General features: G+C 42.6%; 1 protein-coding gene across 6 annotated transcripts in view; it reads right to left on the bottom strand.

The window, feature by feature from the left end:
* scn8aa (sodium channel, voltage gated, type VIII, alpha subunit a) overlaps positions 1 to 21,195 on the bottom strand; it is a 33,758-nt gene extending 12,563 nt beyond the window's left edge. For 2 of the 6 annotated variants that reach the window (XM_076095266.1, XM_076095268.1), the window contains exons 1-17: positions 20,917 to 21,195; positions 15,802 to 15,920; positions 14,282 to 14,371; positions 13,978 to 14,106; positions 13,310 to 13,401; positions 9,783 to 9,983; positions 9,444 to 9,507; positions 9,123 to 9,264; positions 7,186 to 7,392; positions 6,816 to 7,097; positions 5,350 to 5,631; positions 3,635 to 3,770; positions 3,159 to 3,397; positions 2,021 to 2,194; positions 1,423 to 1,779; positions 794 to 1,267; positions 181 to 298 (exon numbers count right to left, since the gene is read on the bottom strand). In XM_076095266.1, the coding sequence (XP_075951381.1) occupies positions 181 to 298; positions 794 to 1,267; positions 1,423 to 1,779; positions 2,021 to 2,194; positions 3,159 to 3,397; positions 3,635 to 3,770; positions 5,350 to 5,631; positions 6,816 to 7,097; positions 7,186 to 7,392; positions 9,123 to 9,264; positions 9,444 to 9,507; positions 9,783 to 9,983; positions 13,310 to 13,401; positions 13,978 to 14,106; positions 14,282 to 14,371; positions 15,802 to 15,920; positions 20,917 to 21,195 (3,385 nt within the window). Of the gene's footprint in view, positions 1 to 180; positions 299 to 793; positions 1,268 to 1,422; positions 1,780 to 2,020; positions 2,195 to 3,158; positions 3,398 to 3,634; positions 3,771 to 5,316; positions 5,632 to 6,815; positions 7,098 to 7,185; positions 7,393 to 9,122; positions 9,265 to 9,443; positions 9,508 to 9,782; positions 9,984 to 13,012; positions 13,105 to 13,309; positions 13,402 to 13,977; positions 14,107 to 14,281; positions 14,372 to 15,801; positions 15,921 to 20,916 lie in introns of all 6 variants that reach the window. The other 4 variants (XM_076095265.1, XM_076095267.1, XM_076095264.1 and 1 more) reach the window with 3 other exon arrangements.
* Positions 21,196 to 21,615: the final 420 nt, after the last annotated feature.

Below are 21,615 nucleotides of genomic sequence, written 5' to 3'. Positions count from 1 at the left end.
TCTTTAAATGGATATATGGGTTTTTGAGGAATAAATAAATAAGAGTCTCCATGGGTGAGTGATCCTTCATAAAGAAACTATCCTTTACCCGTGTCATTGCCCTATCATTTTCAATGAGCTCAAGGGAGTCTCTGTGCTATGGTGTGTAGGTAATGGGTGCCATGGGAGCAGTGGTCTCACCATCTGTCCAACACGCCTCTGGTTCCAAGTATTCCTCCACCGGCTCCACCACCACCACCTCCTCCACGTCTGGCCTGATGTCAATAGTGCTGCCCTCCGACGAACTGGTGTCATCCAGCTGCAGCGATGCAGACATATAAGCACACACAGACACAGATCCAGACACACGGAGAAACAAAGGAAAGACATTTCAGTGATTCAGAAAAATATCAGTTTTAACGGCACGGCTAAGGAACCGCTAATTATGAAGAAAGCTGGACTCATGAGGAGCAGTCTGGACCTGTCAGGAAATGGCAGATCATCTGCTCTGAAAGTTTTCTTAATGCATTCTATCAAAAGACATACATCAGCAGATATCCATTTCATCTGCACTGCCTGCCTGCTCCAGACACTAGATGACTCTATTGAGTAATGAAGTTATATGAATGTCTGAGCAGTGTAGAGTAGCCAGCCACACCCATGGCTTTACTGTCCTGAGAGAGGAAATTGCACGGTGTAGAGGAGTTGAGGATTATAACAACAATATCTACATGTTGGTATTCTAAAAGTAAAATAAATGATTTATTAAGTTTTGTTGTTAAGTATGCTGCAGACATTGCCTGTCTGAACTGACCTCTTTGCTGTTCTCGTTTTCTGACTCGCTGCTGAAGTCCTCTGTGTTGAGGTTTTCAAAATCAGACTCTCCCACCGCTATCGGCACGCAGACGGTCAGGTTTGGGTTGTGGATGAACGACATGTGGTCCTCATCGAGCATATACCTGCCCACACTGCTGCCAATACCGCTGGTGGTGCCGTTACCATTCTTGGCATAGTCCAGGTCACGGTTGATGTCCACCCCGGTGTGGTTAGCAATGCAGTTCAGCTTCTTGTCATACATGTCATCCAAAGGCTTCTGCTCGTCTTCCATCTGTGGTTTCCTCAGCAGACTGGCCATCAATATCCGCATCTTCACTTTTATCCATGCAATGCCTATCTTGAAACGCTTGACGGATATCTGCAGGTTGTTGGGCTCACCGTCGTCATCTGTCGCAGCCAAGTTGTCAGCACTGAATGAGCTCAGCAGCAAGGCAAGGAACAGGTTCAACACCTTTGGACACAAAATGAGAAATCAATAACTGGATGTCGAGTGCTAATTTTTCCATCTCTGACCACATCATAATTATTTAAAGATGGGTTGGAGAGCTAACAGTCTGCTGTTACTCTAAAAGATTAAATGCACACCCTTAAAGTCTGGACACTCACCACCAGGTTACCGATAACCATGACCAACATGAAGACAAGGAGGCACATGCCCTGACCCGCCACCTCCATGCAGTCCCACATGGTCTCAATCCATTCACCGCACAGCACCCGGAAGACGATCAGGAAGGAGTGGAAGAAGTCATTCATGTGCCAGCGGGGCAACTCACAGTCAAGAGAGATTTTACACACACAGTCTTTGTAGCTCTTGCCAAACAGCTGCATGCCCACCACAGCAAAGATGAAGACGATGATGGCCAGCACCAGAGTCAGGTTCCCCAAGGCTCCCACAGAGTTACCGATGATCTTGATCAGCATGTTGAGGGTAGGCCATGACTTTGCCAGCTTAAACACTCTCAGCTGAATGGGGTGGGTGGAAAGAGTACGAGGGATATGAATTAGTCACACAACATTTTAGCTTTGCTAGCTTGCTGCTTCACATCAGTGAAGTAAAAACAGTACAAACATACAGATATGTTGCCTGCAAGCACACACAGTGAATCAAGTAAACTCTAAGCAACACAATTTGCATATTCCAAATGCTAAAATGCTAACTCCACATGCTTTCTTTATTAAGAGAGGAACGAATATGAGCATTTACCAATCGGAATGACCGCAGCACGGACAGGCCCTCGACGTCAGCCAGAGCCAGCTCCACTAAACTCAGCGTCACAATGAAACCGTCAAAAATGTTCCAGGCCTCCTGGAAGTAGTAATATGGATCCATAGCCACGAGCTTGAAAAGCATCTCCGCTGCAAAGATCCCTGTGAATACCTGGCAGGTTGGAAAGGGAACAGATTTGAACAAATGGATTTGGCTCAACACCATATTTCACAAGAGATGTGAGAATGTGAAATATGATGGGTGGTGAGATTTGTGATAGATATTGAGATCCATTATCTGAGTTGTGTGCATTATACATGTTAAAGAAACATGTAAATTGTCCCTATGGTAACTGCATGCTAATGTGTTACCAGTTGGATAAATCAAATTATTCAAAGAGGCGTGTGTGTGTGTGTGTGTGTGTGTGTGTGTGTGTGTGTGTGTGTGTGTGTGTGTGTGTGTGTGTGTGTGTTGTGTGTCTAAGACAATGACTCATTGCATGAAAGTGATAGACACATTTCCACCTGTGCCACACAATGGCTTTAATTATTGATTAAATTAATACCTTTCCAAAAGTGTGTATCCAAACACACACTACCACACATTGAGACTTGTGTCATTTGTGACACATCTCGTTTTAGGATAATGGAACAACATATATTAACAAATGTGATACTGAAAAGTAAACTTGAGCTGAGATTTACTCAATGTTAAAGTGAAAATGGCCAGGTTGCGTTATCCAAGCCATGATTCAGGCCCCATTTTAGAGCAGCTCATCGATCAAGCTCCATGAAATATTAATGTAGGCCTCCCACTAGTCAGCAAACCAGCAGAGAGGCAGGCTGGTCCCACTGAAACAAACAGCAGCTCAACACAACCAGAGGAGAGAAAGAGAGATAGCAGGAGAAGACAAGGGAACATGAGTGTGTGAAGAAATGAGAAATGCAGGGATGCAAGAAAACAGCAGGGGGTTTGAGAATGTTTTTTTTTTCCTTTCAACTCTGAATCAGCAATGAAAGAGCTGCCAATTACGGTCCTAAAAATAACAGCTCCCTGTGAGCTGCAAAGAAGAAGCAGAGGAGATTCTTAACCGGGGAATCAGAAAAAAAACTGAACAAAAAGATTTGCCACTCACCAGGTTGCCTACAGACAGCATGTGTTCAAAGTCGGGGGTCATGGGGTAGTGCTCCATGGCCATGAAGAGGGTGTTGAGCACGATACAGATGGTGATGGCTAAGTCCACGAAGGGGTCCATGACAATCTGGTTCACAATCTCCTTGATCTTAATCCACTTGGGGGAGCACTCCCAGATCAGGAATGTGTTAGAAAACTTATACCAGCATGGCGGACAGTTTCGCTGAGACTCCTCCAGTTCTGAAGACATAGCGCGGATCACACATCAAAACCAAACATACCTGCGTGCTTGAGCATTCCACATGCAAATGGTATCAAATTATAGACAAAATCGTATGCATTGTATGTATCTGGTACTGTTGGATATGCAAAGCAGATAAGCAGGAAATTCATGTCAAACTAATCAACCAATGAGAGCAGCCCTAGTTAAAGAATAATGAGAGAGCAGGTTAAATAGCTGGGTTAAAGTGGCAGTACCCTCCACTAGTGTGTTGGTAATGACGCTCATGACACTGTTGGCCCGCTCTTTCCGCCCAAAGGAGGTATTGAGCTGGTCCACAGACACCATCAGGGAGCCCGACAGCTTCTTCTTCACCTCAACCTCAGTAGTCGGCTGTCAGGGGGAGAGGACGAATCAAGCACCCATGGAGAGGACATGAACACCATCCCGAATCATCACCGGTGGCCGGCGGAGGGAAGTGCACAACAGCATTGGCAGGAAAAAGTAGTTGATGATCAGATTTTTGGGGTGGGGGCATGTTTCAATCTTTTCTATATCAATGCTGGTTTCAAGGAAGATGTGTGTATGCGGTAAATGCATGCAGGTCTCAGCCAAAGTGGGAGCAGTGGTCTCGGGCTACTTGACCTAATTGTGTTTGAATGTAGTTAGCTCATCCCGATTAAATAATAAATGGATTGTGCGATATTGTGCAAGGAGAACTGCCTCTGCATGAATGCATTTTCAGTCCTGACATGCAATAATGGAGGCTTTGCTGCCATTGCAATATAATCATTAGGTTATATATAAAAAAGGTCTCCCAAATCTGGCCATTATAATGATACTTGCAAATTGGTGCTACTGTATCTTCCTACTTTGAAACCATACAACTTATATTGCAACCATCAAGTCAAGAGCACTGTAAAGAGATCATATGGGGGCAGTTAGTTCAGATCCATCCAGTTGTCATGCATGAGCATGCTCCAAGTCAAAGAGAAGGAGAGGAAATTACAGACACCAGAGCCATTGTTCTACTGTTTATGTCATGCTTGTTCTAATTTTGGATTTAAATCGACCATGCTAAGTAAAATGAGGCAAAACTAATTCACTAATGTTGACCAGGGAGACTTTGGAAAACAGAGAAAGGTAAAGACAGACAAGGACAGCAGCCCTCCTTTTTTTTCTTGAATTATATATGTCTACGGTCTGATAGGATGATGAGTGTTACGTGTGTATCTGTATAAGTGAAGCAGATAAAATGTCTGTGGCTCTATAGTGCTGGTCCCCTCTGTTTCCTCGGCCTCCTACTGTAGATCTACCCACACAGGCTAGCATAGGACCTGGATGCCTGGAGGAGGAACACATCAACACACTAGAGCATGTTAACTCATCATTATATGCTGTTGGTTCACAAAAAGTGTGTTTCATTACAAGAGTGTGTTAAACAGGAACTTGATGACATACCACACAGGAAGTTCTGTATCATATTAGTCAAGCTTTGATGTGTGTGCCAAAATCTAAGGTGCCAATGCATGAAGGAATAACAGTATCATGTCTGTTTAATTAGTGCCTGTGTAAAAGTGTGAATAGGGTGCATGTATCAATAAGTAATTTGATATGAACATTCAAAACATTAACATTCATCGTTCAAATCAAACAACAAAATTGCCTGGAAGTCACTGATAGACCCAGTTTCACTAACTATCAGGTTGGCTGTAGTATATTCACTGTAAAACATTATCTATTTCTCCATTTCTCTTCCATCCTTTGTCTACTGTCGGAGGGCAGCATACATTGCTGGGGGAGGGGAGGCGCGAGCGCTTAGCCAAGAGATACATACGAACTTGCAAAGATGACAGAGTAGAAGATAGAGAGCAAGAAAGAAAAGAAACGGACGAGAGGGGGGCCATGCCTAGTCAGGTCTACTCATTGACTTCCTTACACTGTCGTCAGTAGCTGCCTTATCTATTTTCACCTCAGGCAGAAGGCGTCCACCGTGCCCAGGGCCGATGAGCGACACCACGCCGTTGCAATCCACCGTGCTGTTCCTCTTCCCGTGAAAGCCACTGTAGCTGTTCCGCCGATAAGGGCTGAACAGGGAGCCCCGGCGCTCCTCGCACTCCTCCACCGTGCTGTGTTCGTCGTCGGCAAACTCGTTCTCCGAGCCCACGTCCTTATTGCGGCCCTTGAAACTGAAGATGCTGCTCTTGCTGTTGTGGCGGGACAGGAAAGGCGAGCCGGGTATGCTGAGGAGGGACTGGGGGTAGAAGAAGGATGTGGAGAGGAGACATTCGTGTGACTGATGTAGCACAGTGTGTTTCTGAATCACAATTGATTGCAGCATCATTTTTATGCTGTTTGTCATCAGTTCTGGAGGTCATGATGAAAGGCAACATCTGTGGGTTGTGGGAAATGTCATTCAACCAGGACGCTTTTCCCTAAGGAGGCATATTCCGTTGGAGCAATCATGTGACTTAATAAACAAGAGGAAAATACGTAATTAGGTCAGTGATAGCCTAACACAGAGGACAGAGATACAGGCAGCTGAAACAACATGGAGAGGAACATGAGTCGTGACAACATCAATCTGAGCTGCTGCTAGAATTGATCCGAATATTATTCTAGCTGCACACAGAGTATGCTAGCTAAATTGGAATCACCTTTTTTTTTTACATCACTCCTCTGTTAATAGGGCCAGTGTGCCTTATCATATTTGGTAAATCCTGCGCTGTAAAACACATTATAAGAGCCAGTGGAGCCCTAGTGGGGCCTATGCAAAGCTGCAGGATTGCGCCCTTTGAAACATTCATGTAATCACTGTGAATAATTCAGGACCTGGACATGTGTTTCTGTATCTCTGGCCACTATATGCTCCTCTATTAGTGAGTTTGTGCAACACCACACTGTACAATAGCAGCACTCTCAATCTAAAATATTCCTGACCTGACAGTCGAAACGTACACAGTCACATTTAAAGCCACATTCTTTCACTGACATTTATTTTTTATTCATAGAGATAAAAAGCATCTCTATTCCAATTCTGTGGCTGTGATATGATGGTATCTTGTTTGGTTTATTTTTGTGTTTGACACTAGTAATTATCACTGAGCCTCAAAAAGCTTAAAGGGTCAGTTTACCTAAACTATAAGTGGTATCTACACATGCAGATAGTTATTTGCTTAGGGTTTTGTCTGTGAGATTTATGCCAGCAACCAATTGCTCTGGAAGTAAGTACAATTCCATGTGTGGAACTCAAAGAATTCAAAAAGCACACTGAAAAACTCAATAGGATGTATTTCCAGAGAAAACGACTCAGGGAACTTTCAAATGATCTGCACTTCAAACAGCTGAATAGATGTTTGTGTAAGTGTTTTTCAACTGACCCTTCACATGATGCTGAAGGCTTAACACATCCAGACACATTATCCTTGTTCTCCTCACCTGGTTCATAATGGAAGACTTTCGACCCAGCCGATTATCAGGGAAACGGAAGCGGCTCCTCTTGCTGCCGTCGTCCGACTCTGACTTGACAAACTTCTCACTGTCGCCTTTCTCCTTCTCCTGCTCTTTCTGCCGCCACTTCTTCTTACGATTGCGTCGCTCTTTTGCACTCTTGGAGCTCAGCTTTGACATCTCAGAGGAACTGCACGACAGACGCCCTCCTCCATCGTCCTCCACTGCGTCCTCCGACACTGTACCCGCAGAGGTTGCCATTGCAGCCACCTGCAAAGAAACAAACATGAAGAAAGTCAGAACAAAGACATAACATGACTAAGGAATCATTTTGTGCTCCGTTCTGCAGAGGGCAGACCTGGGCGTCTTCCTGCTGTCTCTTGAGCTGCTCCAGCATGGCCTTGAATTCCTCCTCTTTCTGCAGGGCCTCTTCCATGGTGGCCTGGTTCTGCTCCTCGTAGGCCATGGCCACCACAGCCAAGATCAGATTCACCAAGTAGAACGAGCCCACGAAGATCACCAACACAAAGAAGATCATGTAGGTCTTCCCTGCCGCCCTCAGCGTCTGTTGGGAGGCAGTGCAGCAGACGTGAGGGTAGAGGGGATAGAACAGCAGAGACATTCATGACTTAACCTAAACCCCTGAGTCAAGCACATCTTTCACAGTGACTCATCAGAAATAAACAGAGTCAGCTGTTGGTGGGGAAAAGAGAAAAGGCACAAAGGCCTGATTGGGCATTTCTGGGTGCAAAAAAAAATCAACTCAGCGTAAACGTCTGTGACTTCCTACAAATAAATGCCTGTTATATGAGTGCTAATGTGCCGAAATTAGTTAGGCTATCATCTCGTACAATGATGAATCGATACAAAACCATCTGTTCTTGGTCCACACGGGAATAATCCTGTACCCTGTGCTCGTTAAGGTTCTCGGCATGAGCCCTAGGTTGTGCTGTTCATCAGGGAGAGCCATGACATATGCATTTTGACCTACTTTTCCATATGCCACTATGCCAGCCAGTGCACAGCCAAACACTTTCCATGGACTGGGACGCTATCCCCAGTAGAGATGGTAAGTGAGAAGCCTGAGCTGCAGAGGCACGGCAGAACAAATGAGAACATTCTGAAAAAATCTTGAAAATGTTGTGTTTTTTTATTGTTAGTAGATGATGGTAACCTTCATTGTAATGCAGGTTTAGTTCATGAATCTACATGTAAATAGAAATGTTCCTCATTTTGTTTTATTCACAAAAGTATTCAATAGGTCCTTAGTGAAACAGAAGGATCCCAAACTTTCATTTGATCGTTCACGGGCCTCCTTTGGTTCCCCGTTCTATTGTCATCAGGGAGCAGAGCAAAAAAGAGAGGGCCTACTGGGATAGAAAAGTGAATTTATCTTAAATATAAATTATGAATGTAGTTAACATGTAGTGATGGGAAGTGTATACAACACATTTCCAAGAGGAGTCAAAATGATTGTCTTTTAGTCCCACAACAAATCCCATGTTGGCAGGTTAAAAAGTCCTCAGTTGATACTGTAATCCTGAGCTGTTAATATTTCATACGTCCTTCCTTTTACTCTGCATGTACTCTGTATGTGGAGGCAGGATGTGTCCACAGACTTTGTGTGGAACAGGCTGACAGACAGGATAGAAGTGGCCTGACTACTGTATGCAGATGAGGTGCTTCAAAGTGGGAACACGGGAAAAACTAGAGGCAGAATGATCCACCATTTTCTGTCTGAAAGGTGCAGTTCTACTACCTCGCTCTGAACTGCAATGATGACTGAGCAATCAATACAATTTTAATTATTGATTAATCTATAGAGTGTGTTTTTAGTTGATCGAAATGTCAAAAAATAATGAAAATAGCATCACAAGTTGTGAGAACCTAATGTGACGTCCTCCAATAGCTTGAATGGAAGGTCTAGGACTAGCGGGTGTTGTATGTTGGACAGATTGTGTGATTTTGGCCATTGTAAATGAAATCAAATGAAATTGTTTTGTCTGTGTAAAGCTGAAAGTTACTCAATTTGCAGTGATATAAAGCAAAGATGAAACAAAAGCAGCAAATTTCACATTTGAAGAGCTGGAACCAGCAAATATTTGGCATTTTTGCTTAAAAATAAAAATCCCTTACTTTCATTGCTTTTCTACTGATCGACCAATCAATTAATGAACGAATCATTTCAGCATCCCTATGCAAAATGACTGTTTAAAGGCAGTGGTGTTTGAGAACTTGTATATGTTGTATATGCCTCCTATGAAAAAGCTGAACTTTTTGACACATTAGCTTTACCAGCATGTAAAGGTTTTCCCAGAAGTCCTGTGTCATGAGTCGGAAGAGAGTCAGGAAGGCCCAGCCGAAGCTGTCGAAGCTGGTGTAGCCGTAGTTTGGATTCCTCCCAGCTTTCATGCATGTGTAGCCCTCCGGGCAGCGGCTGAGGGGTGGCGGAAGAGGAAAAAAAGAGAGAGAGAGAGAGAAAACGGGGCACCCAGCCCGAAAATGACTCAGCACTATTTACTTATCATGTAATCTGAATTCAGGCACATAGAGGAGCTACAGCAGGTCTTTGTGAGGATCAGCAGCATTCGGAAGAGGGGAGAGAAGGCAACTCACCCAGAGTCGGAGCTGTTCCCACAGACAAGAGCATCCAACTGGCCGGGCAGGAAGTAGAAATTGGCTGGGGAATAAACAAACAGCCATAATGAGTCATTTCGCTCACATTCTGACGCAGCCACAGTTGTTTATTCTGCAACGGTCTGTACATCCATTCAGACCAATTTCTGACTGCAGTTTGCACATACATTTTTAATTCAGCGCAGTTCATTTAAAACCAACCCTTTTTGTCCACCCGGTGCCAAAATGACATATTGTTTTGTCGGTCCAGCATATGGGCTGACTCATACTCTTAGATCGCCGCCAGCTCACCATCAGCGAAGCCTGGTCTCTACTTACTGTCGTTCATGATGTACTCTTTCCAGTCGAAGTTCTTGGTGGTGATGTTGATTGGCCAGATTACACACTTGTGGCGCAGGTTGCCCATGAAGAGCTGGAGACCAATGAGGGCAAAGACGCTCAGGCAGAAGACAGTCAGGATCATCACATCCGAAAGCTTCTTCACAGACTGGATCAAAGCGCCCACAATGGTCTTCAGGCCTGGAGGACAGTCACGTACATAAACCACACAGTGATGCAGGAGATGCTGATACCACAGGTATGAATCTTTAGAGTATCTACTTCTACTACAACATTTTGTAACTAATACTGCTAATATGTTAATCCCTTTAAGGGATCTATCACTGGGAAATATCCAGTTTTGACTGGATTGAGGTTGAAAGCTGGAAGTGGCAAAACTGTCCTGCTTTCGTATTCAATTATGAAATATATATTTATTACATTTGTAACCATTTTTTATGTGATTTTACATTTATTTGTTATTCTATTGACTTCCTGTGCTTACAATCTGAACAAAGGTTGGGAATCTATGAATTCAACTTAATATTTAAATTGTTTTACATATAGGTAGTAATACATTTTGGACAAACATCAGATTACAAACATAACATCTCTAGAAACAAAACAAACAGGAAATATTTAGGAGCCTTCCCACTCCTTTCAGATTTGTCCCGACAGAAAATATTCTAACAGATATCAAATCGAAAAGACTGTTTAACGGAAGAAAATTTGTATTTCATTGCCAATGATGGACAAAGTGAACAAGAGGGGGAAGACTGTAGAAAAGTGAGAGGAAATCCATAAGGAAGAGAGCACAGCAGCACAAAGAGGGGCCATGAGAAGGACAGAGGCACAGGCAGGGGGGCTGGAAACCACATGCAGGTCATTTAAACTCCAAGGCTGAACAGGAACTATTCAATGCCAGTGCCAGTGAGGGCACTTTCTTGAACTGTCTTGTATAAGGTGTCATTAGGAAAGCACTGACTCCCCATGCCATGACCCTGCAGTCTGTCTCATTCACACCTTCGCTAAGACAAAATAGTTTTACCTTCTGGAACAGGCATCCTCGCTCTGGCAGTGTTTACGTGGGTCCACAAGGAACTCAAACGTGCTCTCTACAGGTACAGTGGGCTTCACCAGCTGTACATTCTTGTATCTTCTTATCTAAACTATTTATAAAGGATTACACATTTGGAAAATCTAAGTAAAAACTAAATTAGCTTGGCAGAGTCAACTAAGAAAAGCATTGAAATCAAAAGCAACTTTTCTTATCTAGAAGTACATGACAGGATTTCATCGAGCAAAATAAATTAACAAAGTATATTAAAATATCAATTGTGGTGTTATATTAAAATGCCCACATAACTCGTTTTTATCTTCTGAAATCATGCCCTCACCTGCACATGAACTATTCTCAGACAAACTAAAGCTTCCTAATAAAAGCTACATTGTTCTCCACTCCGGTGCTACAGTCCTTCATGAATTATTGGAATAGTTAAAGGAATAGTTCAACGTTTTGAGAAATGCGCTTATTCACCCTCTGGCAGAGAGTTAGATGAGAAGATTGTTACCACTCTTCTGTCTGTCTGTTAAACATTTCTCTACAGCCAGCAGTTGGTTAGCTTAGCTTAGCATTAAGACTGGAAACATTAAGCCTGGCTCTGACCAAAGGCAACAAAATCAGCCGAACAGCACATCAAAAGCTCACAAATGAACGCGCTATATGTTGTTTGTATGTAATTCATACAAAAACAGAAGTGTAAACACAGCAGTTCAAAGCTTTAGAGGGTGCTTTGTGTTTCTGGAGCCAAGATATAGTCCGGCACATAACCCATTTTAAAAGGGTAACTGACATTTTGACGCTTTAGTATTTGTACAAATTAAACAAACTAGATGTTCATTATTGAATCTTAAAGGAGCTGGTAGATGGATTTTTCCTTTGGACATAGGCTGGCTAGCTGTTTCAAGTTTCCAGTCTTTGTGCTAAGCTAAGCTAAGCGACAGCTGGCTATAGCTTCATATTAACCATCCAGAAATGAGTGGTATCAATCTTTTTATCTAACTATCTGCCAGAAAGCGAGTAAACATATATCAAAAAATGTCAAACTATTCCTTTAAATACAGTTCAAATCCAAATTTCATCCCCTTTTTGTTTGCACTTAAAGGATTTCCTTTTCCATATTTCCAAATGAATATGCTGTTAAAAAAAAGCCATCCACGGTGGTTCTTTTGAGTAAGCACGACATATGTTCCACGTCCTCTATCAACAGATAGATAGATGTGTGGTCAGTGTCACTCAAAAAGGTCAAGAGGTCATTCAACCATCCCATCTGCTTCCCCAACCTCTGCAATGTGAGCACTCGGTTTCTTTTTCTGTGCAGTACATCATTCAAGTAGGTCGTAAATAAGAGAGATGAAGAGAAAATCAATAATCAAACTAAAAAACAAAGAAGGCAAATCAAACTTTCAATGCCATTTGTCAGCCAAGCTCTTGGTAGGCTAATATTGTAAAAGCAAGTGACTGAAAAGCATCATGCAGCATAAGAGATATGTTCACAAGCTAGGCTTGGCAGTCTTCATACATAAATAATCGTTGTATTCTGTGGGATCTCTCTAAGAGCTATGCCATTTCTCATATGAACGTCAACGTACAGTATAAGGTTTGTTTTTTATCCCAAAAAACATGGAATCCTTTATTTCCAATTAAATCACTAGTTGTAAATATGCAACAAAATGACTGATCTTTTAATTTCACTTGAAGGATTTCTGGCAAATTTGAAGCTTCAGAAGCTATGATCTATTCTTAGCTGATAAATATACCATGTATATTCACCTGATTCTTTTTGCTTTTGTCCTTAAAATGAGAGGATTCTACAAACAGTTGTCTTTGCTACAGAACAGGGCATTTGCATATTGTTAAAGCTGGTGATAAAGGAGTGAGTTAAAGCTATTTCCGAAGAGAAACACAGCTGCCTTGGAAACGGGCCTCATAATGAGAGTGCTACTGGGGCAGCAGAGAGTGCAGACACTTTGGAGGGCCCTAGAGGAGACTGCAAAGCCTATCAAAAATGTATTAGTACCATTTTTGATAATTTTGGAGGAAAAATAAATCAAAAAATGGTTGTCTCCAATTCTTTTGTTGTTGCTTAAATCATAATTGTAATCATAATAATAGTGAGTAGAAAAGAAAGGGTGAGAGGATCAGCCTTAGTGTTTAAACTGAGTCTCACCTGGAATGACAGAGATAGTTTTCAATGCTCGGAGAACTCTGAATGTTCTCAGCGCAGATACATTGCCCAGGTCCACAAACTCTGTTACATATCTGAAACAGGGGAAGGATCACACACAGAACAAACACGATGACAATAACCACACACGCCAAGAGCACAACACCACCGAACCAGGAGGAAACGACGCCACTCACAGAGCCTGTCCACTGAGGAGAAGGGTGGAAGGTAAAAGGAAAGAAAGACACACACACCTAACACCGACCCCGCCCAACCATCCCCCGCCCCATCCTGTCTTACCTGGAATTACAGAAATAGTTTTCAATGCCCTCAACACCCTGAACGTGCGCAGAGCTGAGACATTGCCTAGGTTTACAAACTCTGTTATATACCTGCAGGATCAAACCACAGTTACAACAGCTTGTTATTTACATGAAGATATGAGGTGGAAAGGTAAAGTCACACACAGATGGGCTATGTGACAGCTCTACAAAGAACGGAGATGTATTCTACATGGTGGGGATCAGTAATGGGTATGTATTTCCTCATGTAGAGGCAGGTAAATCTGTATTATAAATACTGGGTGATATATAGTCGACGGGGAACTCTGGGCCTTAAATTGAATGTTGCAGACTGAAAGGGAAAAGGTGAATGAGAGGGAGAGTTTGATGACAAGAGGAAGATAAATCGGATGAATGGGATTGAGGTGAGGGTGTTGTCAGTGAGGCCGCAGAGTGTCGGATGGAAACCTTCAAATTCCCAAAGAGAAAATCTCAGATCAATGGAGGAAACAGAGGAGATGGGTTATCAGACAGAAAGAAAGGGGAAAGCAAGAAAGACAGAAAGATGAACAGTCATCTGTAGCACAGAAAGCTCAATTTCTTAACCCACCCTCTTTAACAAAACAATGACAATATTTGTGCACGTGATTTCATTTCTATAATCTGAATCACAAGAGAAATACTCACGCCATCGAAATGACCATGAAATCCAGCCAGTTCCATGGATCTCTAAGGAATGTAAACCCGTCTATACAGAATCCTCGTGCGCAGATTTTTACAAGAGACTCAAATGTATAAATTCCTGTGAATGTGTACCTGCGAGGAAAGAGATGTTGACAGAATCAGTTCACCAGGCTGAATCAAAGCTCACTCACATCTATAAGTCTGAACCCTTTGAGGCTGTTTAAAAAATGTGGATAAGTACAGGATGCATTTGGCAGTTAGCATGCATTTAATGTGTTGGGTGAATATATATTAAATGTGTACTTACTCTACTTGTTTTGACCACTCGGGAGGCTCACTAAAGGTCATGAATATACAGTTGGTCAAAATAGTACACATAATGATCATGCTGAAAAGAGTGAGGAGCATGTTAAGGAAAATATGGATTATAGAAGCAATCACAAACATCACAAACCTCATCAAACCTCATTGGAAATGTAAAACAGCAATAGAAAATATCTACAGTTCAGCATGTATCTAATGTGATGTCTGTGGTCCAGTGAACCTCAACATCCCTCAATGCAAAGTGTTAATGTCGTAAAACCTTCTCATAGCACTTAACAGGAGCTGGTTTTGTGTGCTCGCAACCACATGGGCCATTATTTTACCCATGAAATATTTATGGTATATATTTAGTGGAAATACAATGGCATGAACAAAGCAATAAGATGTTTTAAAGCGGCGAGTGTTTCAGTGCAGAGAGGAAACAAGGAAAGCCTCAGTTGGCTTTAAGCCTGCATGAAGCCAGAGGTTGGTAATAGCTGTGGCTTGTGGCTAAGAATAGGAGGAAATGAGCTAAATAGAGGGACAAAGCAATAATAAGCATTGCTCAAAGTAAAAGAAGGGGTTCCTTTTTGTTATCAGTATTGCTGTTTCCCCCAACAGTCACAAAGGGCAAATATCTACATTGCAAATAAATGTACATTTATCATGGTGGGAGGTGGAGAAAGCAAATATGCTGTTAAAATGTGTCACCACATTATTACATCTTTCTTTTGTTATACTTCCACATTTTGAAAGTTATTGTTCTGAGGATGTTTGGACAAGAATTGCTCTTGAATATTTTTTGCTTCCTTAATGTATGCTCTGATATTTTATAACATTGTAGTGTAATTTCCGTAATTAACAAGATATACACTGAGACAATGTCAGCTGAAATAAAGTAATCTTTGAATATAAAGGTAATGCTGGTGTGTACAAACATACAGCACATGCATCGAATAAATATGTGATTTTATTGTAACAAAAATGTGTTGTCGCTTGGTGTTTTTGTATCAAAATCCTGCTCTTCTTCTCTCTTTTGCTCTTTTCCTGTATCCTAAACTTATGATATTTTTGATGACCTAGCATTAGCATTAGCTCGGGGGCGGTAACGTTAGTTGTTAGCAGAACTACATCATGGTAGGAGGAGTGTGTTTGGATCTCAGAATATGGCTGAGGTCTAGCGTTAATTCATCCGTTTCTCCCTCGTCCTGGATACGCGTCACATAACGGATGCTATCTGCCGTTTCACTGTGACTCAAGTTGTGACTCAACTGTGGTAAAAGTAGATTATGCTGTCATTCATTTAACGTTGGACATGGTAGCTGTAAAGCCTGACGATAGCATTGTTGACATGCTATTAGTTCTGACCTAACGTCGTACCAGTCTTTATCCTCTCCTGTGGTTACAGTCACAGGAAACATCAATTGCAGTATGAGCAGAAAGACAGAACATATCATCATGAATAAAACACATGAACAGGAAACTCTTTTGTCTTTGCCATTAAGACACCATTTCAAAGGATATGCATGTATCAAAATTTTAATAGCTACTCGCCTAACCGGATTTAAAGGATTTATGAAGTACAAGGCAGATGTGGCACTAAAACGGAAGATTGTCTTCCCTCTATTTAGCACTATAAATGTCTGTGAGGAGAGAGAGAGAGAAAGAGAGAGAGAGAGAGTATTAATCACTTAACAGTCAGATAAAAATACACATTTCAGCAAATGCACAATTGGTATAGATCACTAATACATTTACCAAAAGCAACTGCATTTGATTCAAAAACAAATGTCATCATTTTTATATATAGCAAGCTTCTTCTCTGCATACATATATGTCAGTATACATTACTCATATACGTATGTAGATAATATGTAAAAGATAATATGTGCATTTGCTCATAATGTAAGTTGTGCATGTTCTGTCACATAAAAGGATCTGAACACATTTGAACAGATTGAAAATGGCTGCCAGGATGTTTCTGATGTTGGTATGTTGTCCCAGTCACTCAGCGCCGCCCTGCACATTACAGCTTTGGTGGTTTCAAGCGGAGGAAACAAGCAAAACCGAGAAAGGCTGACAAGCCTCTTTCTGTGGAAAAACTTCGTAATTGTTTAAATAAAACATGTCAATTTGCATGAAACTTTAATGAGACTGTGTGCATTTGCAGAAGTGATATGGGCCCTTGTGCTTTTAACAAGGCAACCCTCACTACATTAAGCCCCGCAGAGCTGCCAACTCACTGCTGAAGGCTGGAGACAGTGGAGTCAAAAGAGAGAAGAGGAGGAGGAATAATGGGAAGGGAGACGTACAGTAAGAGGCCTCATGGTCACATGACTGCATGGCATGAATCAGGCGCATGTGTAAAATGTAGTGAACAAGAAACGTAAACATCTTAAGAGAGGAGCATGGAACCGAAACGAGGAGGCTTTCTTCCCGGAGGACGAGACACAGTTCTGTCACATGACCTCCCAGATATTAATTTGACAACTCAGAACAAGCCAGTACAAGCTAGATATTACTCTCTCGTTACTATTATAGGTCAGAGCAGCAGCCTCTCCCAAGTGCTAATACTCTCAAATATACTTTAAACATTCCCAGTCTGCACCATGGTCACCCGTAATGACACACATGGATGTGTCCCAGTTGCCGGTGGCATGATGTTTCTGTTAAATACAACCATTTCACACAGATGTTGTGTACATATGCATGACAAATATACACATAAACCCATGCACAAGCACACACATGTGCACACAAACCAGAATACACGAAGCTCAAAAATTAACAAGCTAGGTTTATATCCACACACACACACACACACATGACTGCTATATATGCCGGGAGTCTTTTTTTTTTTAACGCATGACTAAACTGCTGCAAAGCTACTGAAAATTTCATAATCCAGAGCTGAGCAAAGAGGAGAGCGGAGGAGAGGAGAGGGAAGGCAGAGAAACGGGGGAGATGGAGAGCGAATGAAGCAGGCAGGCAGGCAACAACTGTGGCAGCAGCAGGCTGAGGAGAAGCAGGGCAGAGGGAGCCAGAGCGAGGGAGCTGGGCAGAAGACGGAGAAGAGGGTGGGTGGGGGGATGGGCGGGAGGCAGAGAGAGGGGGAGAGAGAGCGGCTTCAACACAGACGCTCCAGCCATCAGGCATGGCTGCAGCATCTGCATCCACGAGGGCCACAGCAGCAATTCAAAGAGCCCCCTTCTTTCCACCCGTGTGGTAAATGGTAAATGGAGTGCATTTTATGGCCCGAGAGTCTCACACACACACACATTAATACAGCTGTGGCATAGGGCTCAGCTGCCGTGCTAGCTGCCAACCTGCTCATGTTTTCCCTGTTACTGACATTTTACATCCACAAAGTCTGGTATATTTGTGAGAGAAAATATGACTTTCTATGTGCAACGATCTGGATACATGCTGATATGCTCCCTACACCACGATCTACATATCATGTTCTTGAAGATTAAATGCGCTATCTAGCATTACTTTATCATGGTCCTTCATCTTTGACTTTTGAGATAATATCACTGTAATAATTACAGTGTAATTATTCATCTTTAATCCACACAAAGGAGGTCATGATGAGCAGATATCGCTGGTGGGGAAAAGCTTTCATGTCCCCGATTTTACTCGAAACAAAAAATATTAGCACATCTTGTGAAGCTCTTTTTTTGCACCTTCAGGTCTTCCCCCAGCAAAAACACATTTCAGAGAGCCTGGCTACAGCAAAAAGGAGAGCAAGTGTGCTCATGCATCCCTGCACAAGTCGTCCATTTCATTCCTGTCCTCACTTCATCTCTCCCTCCCTCCCTCCCTCCCTATCTCTCGTCACCTTCTCCTTGAAAATTATCTGTTCCGCCGGCCTTGTACATTGACACAGGGCTCGATGTGGCCTGGCTCAGCTCAGCGTGGCATGGCTCTGCTCCGACCACCAGCCAAGTGGGGAGGGCTGAACGCCAGCCTGCCAGCCTGCCAGCCTGCCAGCCCTCTGTACCAGCTATGAGACAATCTAAAGGAGCCACAACTGAACATTTGTGAAGAGGAAGATGAACTGCTTTCCTTTACAGTTATTCCCCCGCCCTCCCCTGAGAGAAATGCATCCAGAACCGGCCCGCCGCCTCTCGGTGACAAAGACATACAGAGCAACGTTCCTCCACCAAGGCCATCACCTGATCTGACGTCACGGCCGCTCAAGCTGCCAGAACCAAAGAAGAATCGGCTCGCTTTGGCATTAGAACAAGACTAGATCGAGGGCCATAATTAGATTTGCCTAAAGCTGAGAGCTGACGGGACTGCTGGTAGAGATAAGCGCAGCAGAGACAAGGAGCCAAACACAAGATGCACAAAGAGCCATGCATGACTCGCATTCATCTGTGACAGTAATGCATGGACGTGTGTGGAGAAAAAGTGAGTTGTGTGTCAGTCAGTGAGTTTGTTAACAGTCCCACGTATCGATGGAAATGTTTATGTCATCTGAATCGTGTCTCCTCCTTGTGCTCTGGACTGGAGGGTTACATAACAGTCTGCGTGCACGGTGTAAAGACAGGGAGGTACGAGACAGAAGCAGATGGAGAGACAGATACTGTGTACCTGAATGCACACACACACACACACACACACACACAATATCAAACAAATCCGTTGAGCTAATGATGATGACTAAATAGATTCTCACAAGCTTGTGTGTAGGACCTGCTATATTTGAATGTACTCTGTGTGGACAGGCACTGAGTTATACAACACCACAAAAGTGCAGCAGTATTTAAAAGAATATGTGATTGGCGGAGACCATTTTGAATAGAAATGCCAATTTTGTTACATAATTCTTTGTTACAAATACAGCCCAAATGACGTTTCCATGGTAGAAGACTTTGGCCTTACTCTCAGTCCTGTTTATAAACACAGCAGCATTAAACTGACCTCAGTTCACTTAGCAATGAATTAATGCCTAAGTAAAGATGGCCATTTATGATAATATTTCTTGCTTATTTCTAAAGAAACAAAAGGGTTCCTACTGTTAAACACAGAATACAGAAGCACTACCTTGCATAGATGGCTCAGATTTTACAAAATGGCTGCAAATTTCAAGGAAGTTTTGAACTTTCCTGAGAATTAATTTCGCCCTCCATCAATATCTGGGAGTAATGGCCTCGGTTTTATTATTTTTATTCAGAGGCCGACTGGTCCGACAAGAGCAAGACACAGTGATCTGACATAAATATAGTCGAGTTTTGGTTGACAGGGACACATGATGGGGATATCCAGGGACTCTCAAAGTCATCCAGCCGTCCTCACACTGAGCGTCAGGGCTGACAGGAACCCCAGAGAGACACGCGTCTCATCGAAGACAACCAGAGTCCTCTCAGCCTGCTGCTGCCGCTTTTCTCTCCTGCCACGAGTTTAATTTCTTTAGCAATTAGGAAAGTCTGTCGTGTGGAACAACGGTCTTTCAACAGTTACTGCTTCTGACCTTTTCCCCAAAGCCCTGCGAGCACATCGGAGATACAGCAACGGCCCACTCAACAGCTCGAGAGCTCGACGACTCTCACACTCCCCAAAGGTCTTCAAGTAGGAAAACATAATTACATCCTGCAACCTAATCATGAAATTAAAAATAACTGTAAACACAGCACACGCGTAAGCCAACCGTCACAAACCAAACAACGTCTCCTCTTTGTCTGAGTAAATTCCAGCCATAAAGTATGATTCACCTCTACGTCATGAGGCTACGTCATCTACTGGCCATTGTGTGAGAAATTAATTAGTTTGGACTCAACTCATATAGTAGAACACCTGTCTATCTGCATAAGCATCAAAATTGGTGTGTGTGCTGACCAATTATAGGGGAAACTATCACCAGGATCACATGTGCACTTTGTTCCTGTTGCCGTCCCATTTCAATGACAACCATCTTGATCTTAATATGTTCTAAATGATGTCCTTGTTTGGCTATCGATCAAGATGCCACACAAGCAAATAAGTAACTATGACTGAAACAGAAATGACCAAATCTGGAAAAACCACACCTCAGCTGACTTTGCTATCAAAATTAAGAGCGGCACAAGAGACGAGTTGTGATGGAATACAATGTAATCCTATTCTGGCAATATAGCGCTAGTATTAGAGATGCTTGGCACATATACAGTTGTAATGTGAGAGTTTGGACGCCTGAGTTAGAGGGACAAATAGCATTCGTAAATAGGACTGGGTATCTGTGCAAATGTTGTGATGCCAATACTTGAGAAATATAGATAATTTTCTTTGTACACCATTTTTTTTTTCAGTGACCAAAAGAGGCCAAAGTTCTTAAAAGATCAACTTTATCCAACCACAAGCTGCCTGTAAAAGAAAATGTGAAAAAAAATGTAATTTAAACAATAAGTAAACAAGACTTGAGCTTGACACAAGCTTTTGATACTCTTACTACATTTTGGATTCTAATAGAAAGTAGTGAGGTTTGACACCCAGTCCTAGTCAGAAACATCCTTTGGTTTAAACAACTCTAGTACATGTGGGTTGATAACATCACTATGTGTGTGTGTGTGTGTGTGTGTGTGTGTGTGTGTGTGTGTGTGTGTGTGTGTGTGTGTGTGTGTGTGTGTGTGTGTGTGTGTGTGTTTGCAAACTCACTCTCTGAGACTTCAGGTAGAATGGGTCCAGATCCTCTAGTGGTACCGCCACCAGTCCCTTAGGGATGTCCCCATAGATGAAGGGCAGGCTCTTCCCAGCCTCCAGGTCGCTGTTGGGCTTGGGCTTGTTCTCGTCATCATCGTCGCGGTAGCTGTTGTCCTGCTTGGGTGGCTTCTTGTTCTTCTCCTCAATGATGCGCAGCTCAATAGTCGCAAAAGATTCCAAAGTAAACTTCTTGAAGCTGCCAGGTCCTGGCGGTGGAATAAGGGGTGCAGCCATGTTTTCATCCTGCAGCTACCTGGTCTTTAGGTTTGTACCATCCACAGTAGCAGCTCTGCAGGAGGTGCAGACGAGAGGAAATGTTAACCAAAATTCCACAATATATTTTTTTAAAACCTATCACCTGGGATGTTGAACAAGTGAACGCTATCATCTAAATTTAGCAATAAAATGTTTTCTTGGAGCACAGGAAGATGTTTGGAACAAGTGACCAAATGCATGAGGGCAGGTCACAAACAAATGCATGCATGTTTACTCAAACACGCTTACAGATTTTGTTATGAAGTTTTGGTGTTAAAAGTAGAGAAAATCCAAAATATGTATATGCAAAATATGTCATCCCACTTGTTTCAGAATATTAACAAAATGACAATAGATAACCTAAAGTACTACAAAAAGTGGCTGCTCCCATTTATTCAA

This window comes from Anarhichas minor, unplaced genomic scaffold (assembly GCF_050575085.1).
Source record: "Anarhichas minor isolate MPS153535 unplaced genomic scaffold, ASM5057508v1 ptg000003l, whole genome shotgun sequence".
NCBI lineage: Eukaryota > Metazoa > Chordata > Actinopteri > Perciformes > Anarhichadidae > Anarhichas > Anarhichas minor.
The sequence above is the reverse complement of the archived record's forward strand: the minus strand, read 5'-3'. Positions and strand labels throughout refer to the sequence as shown.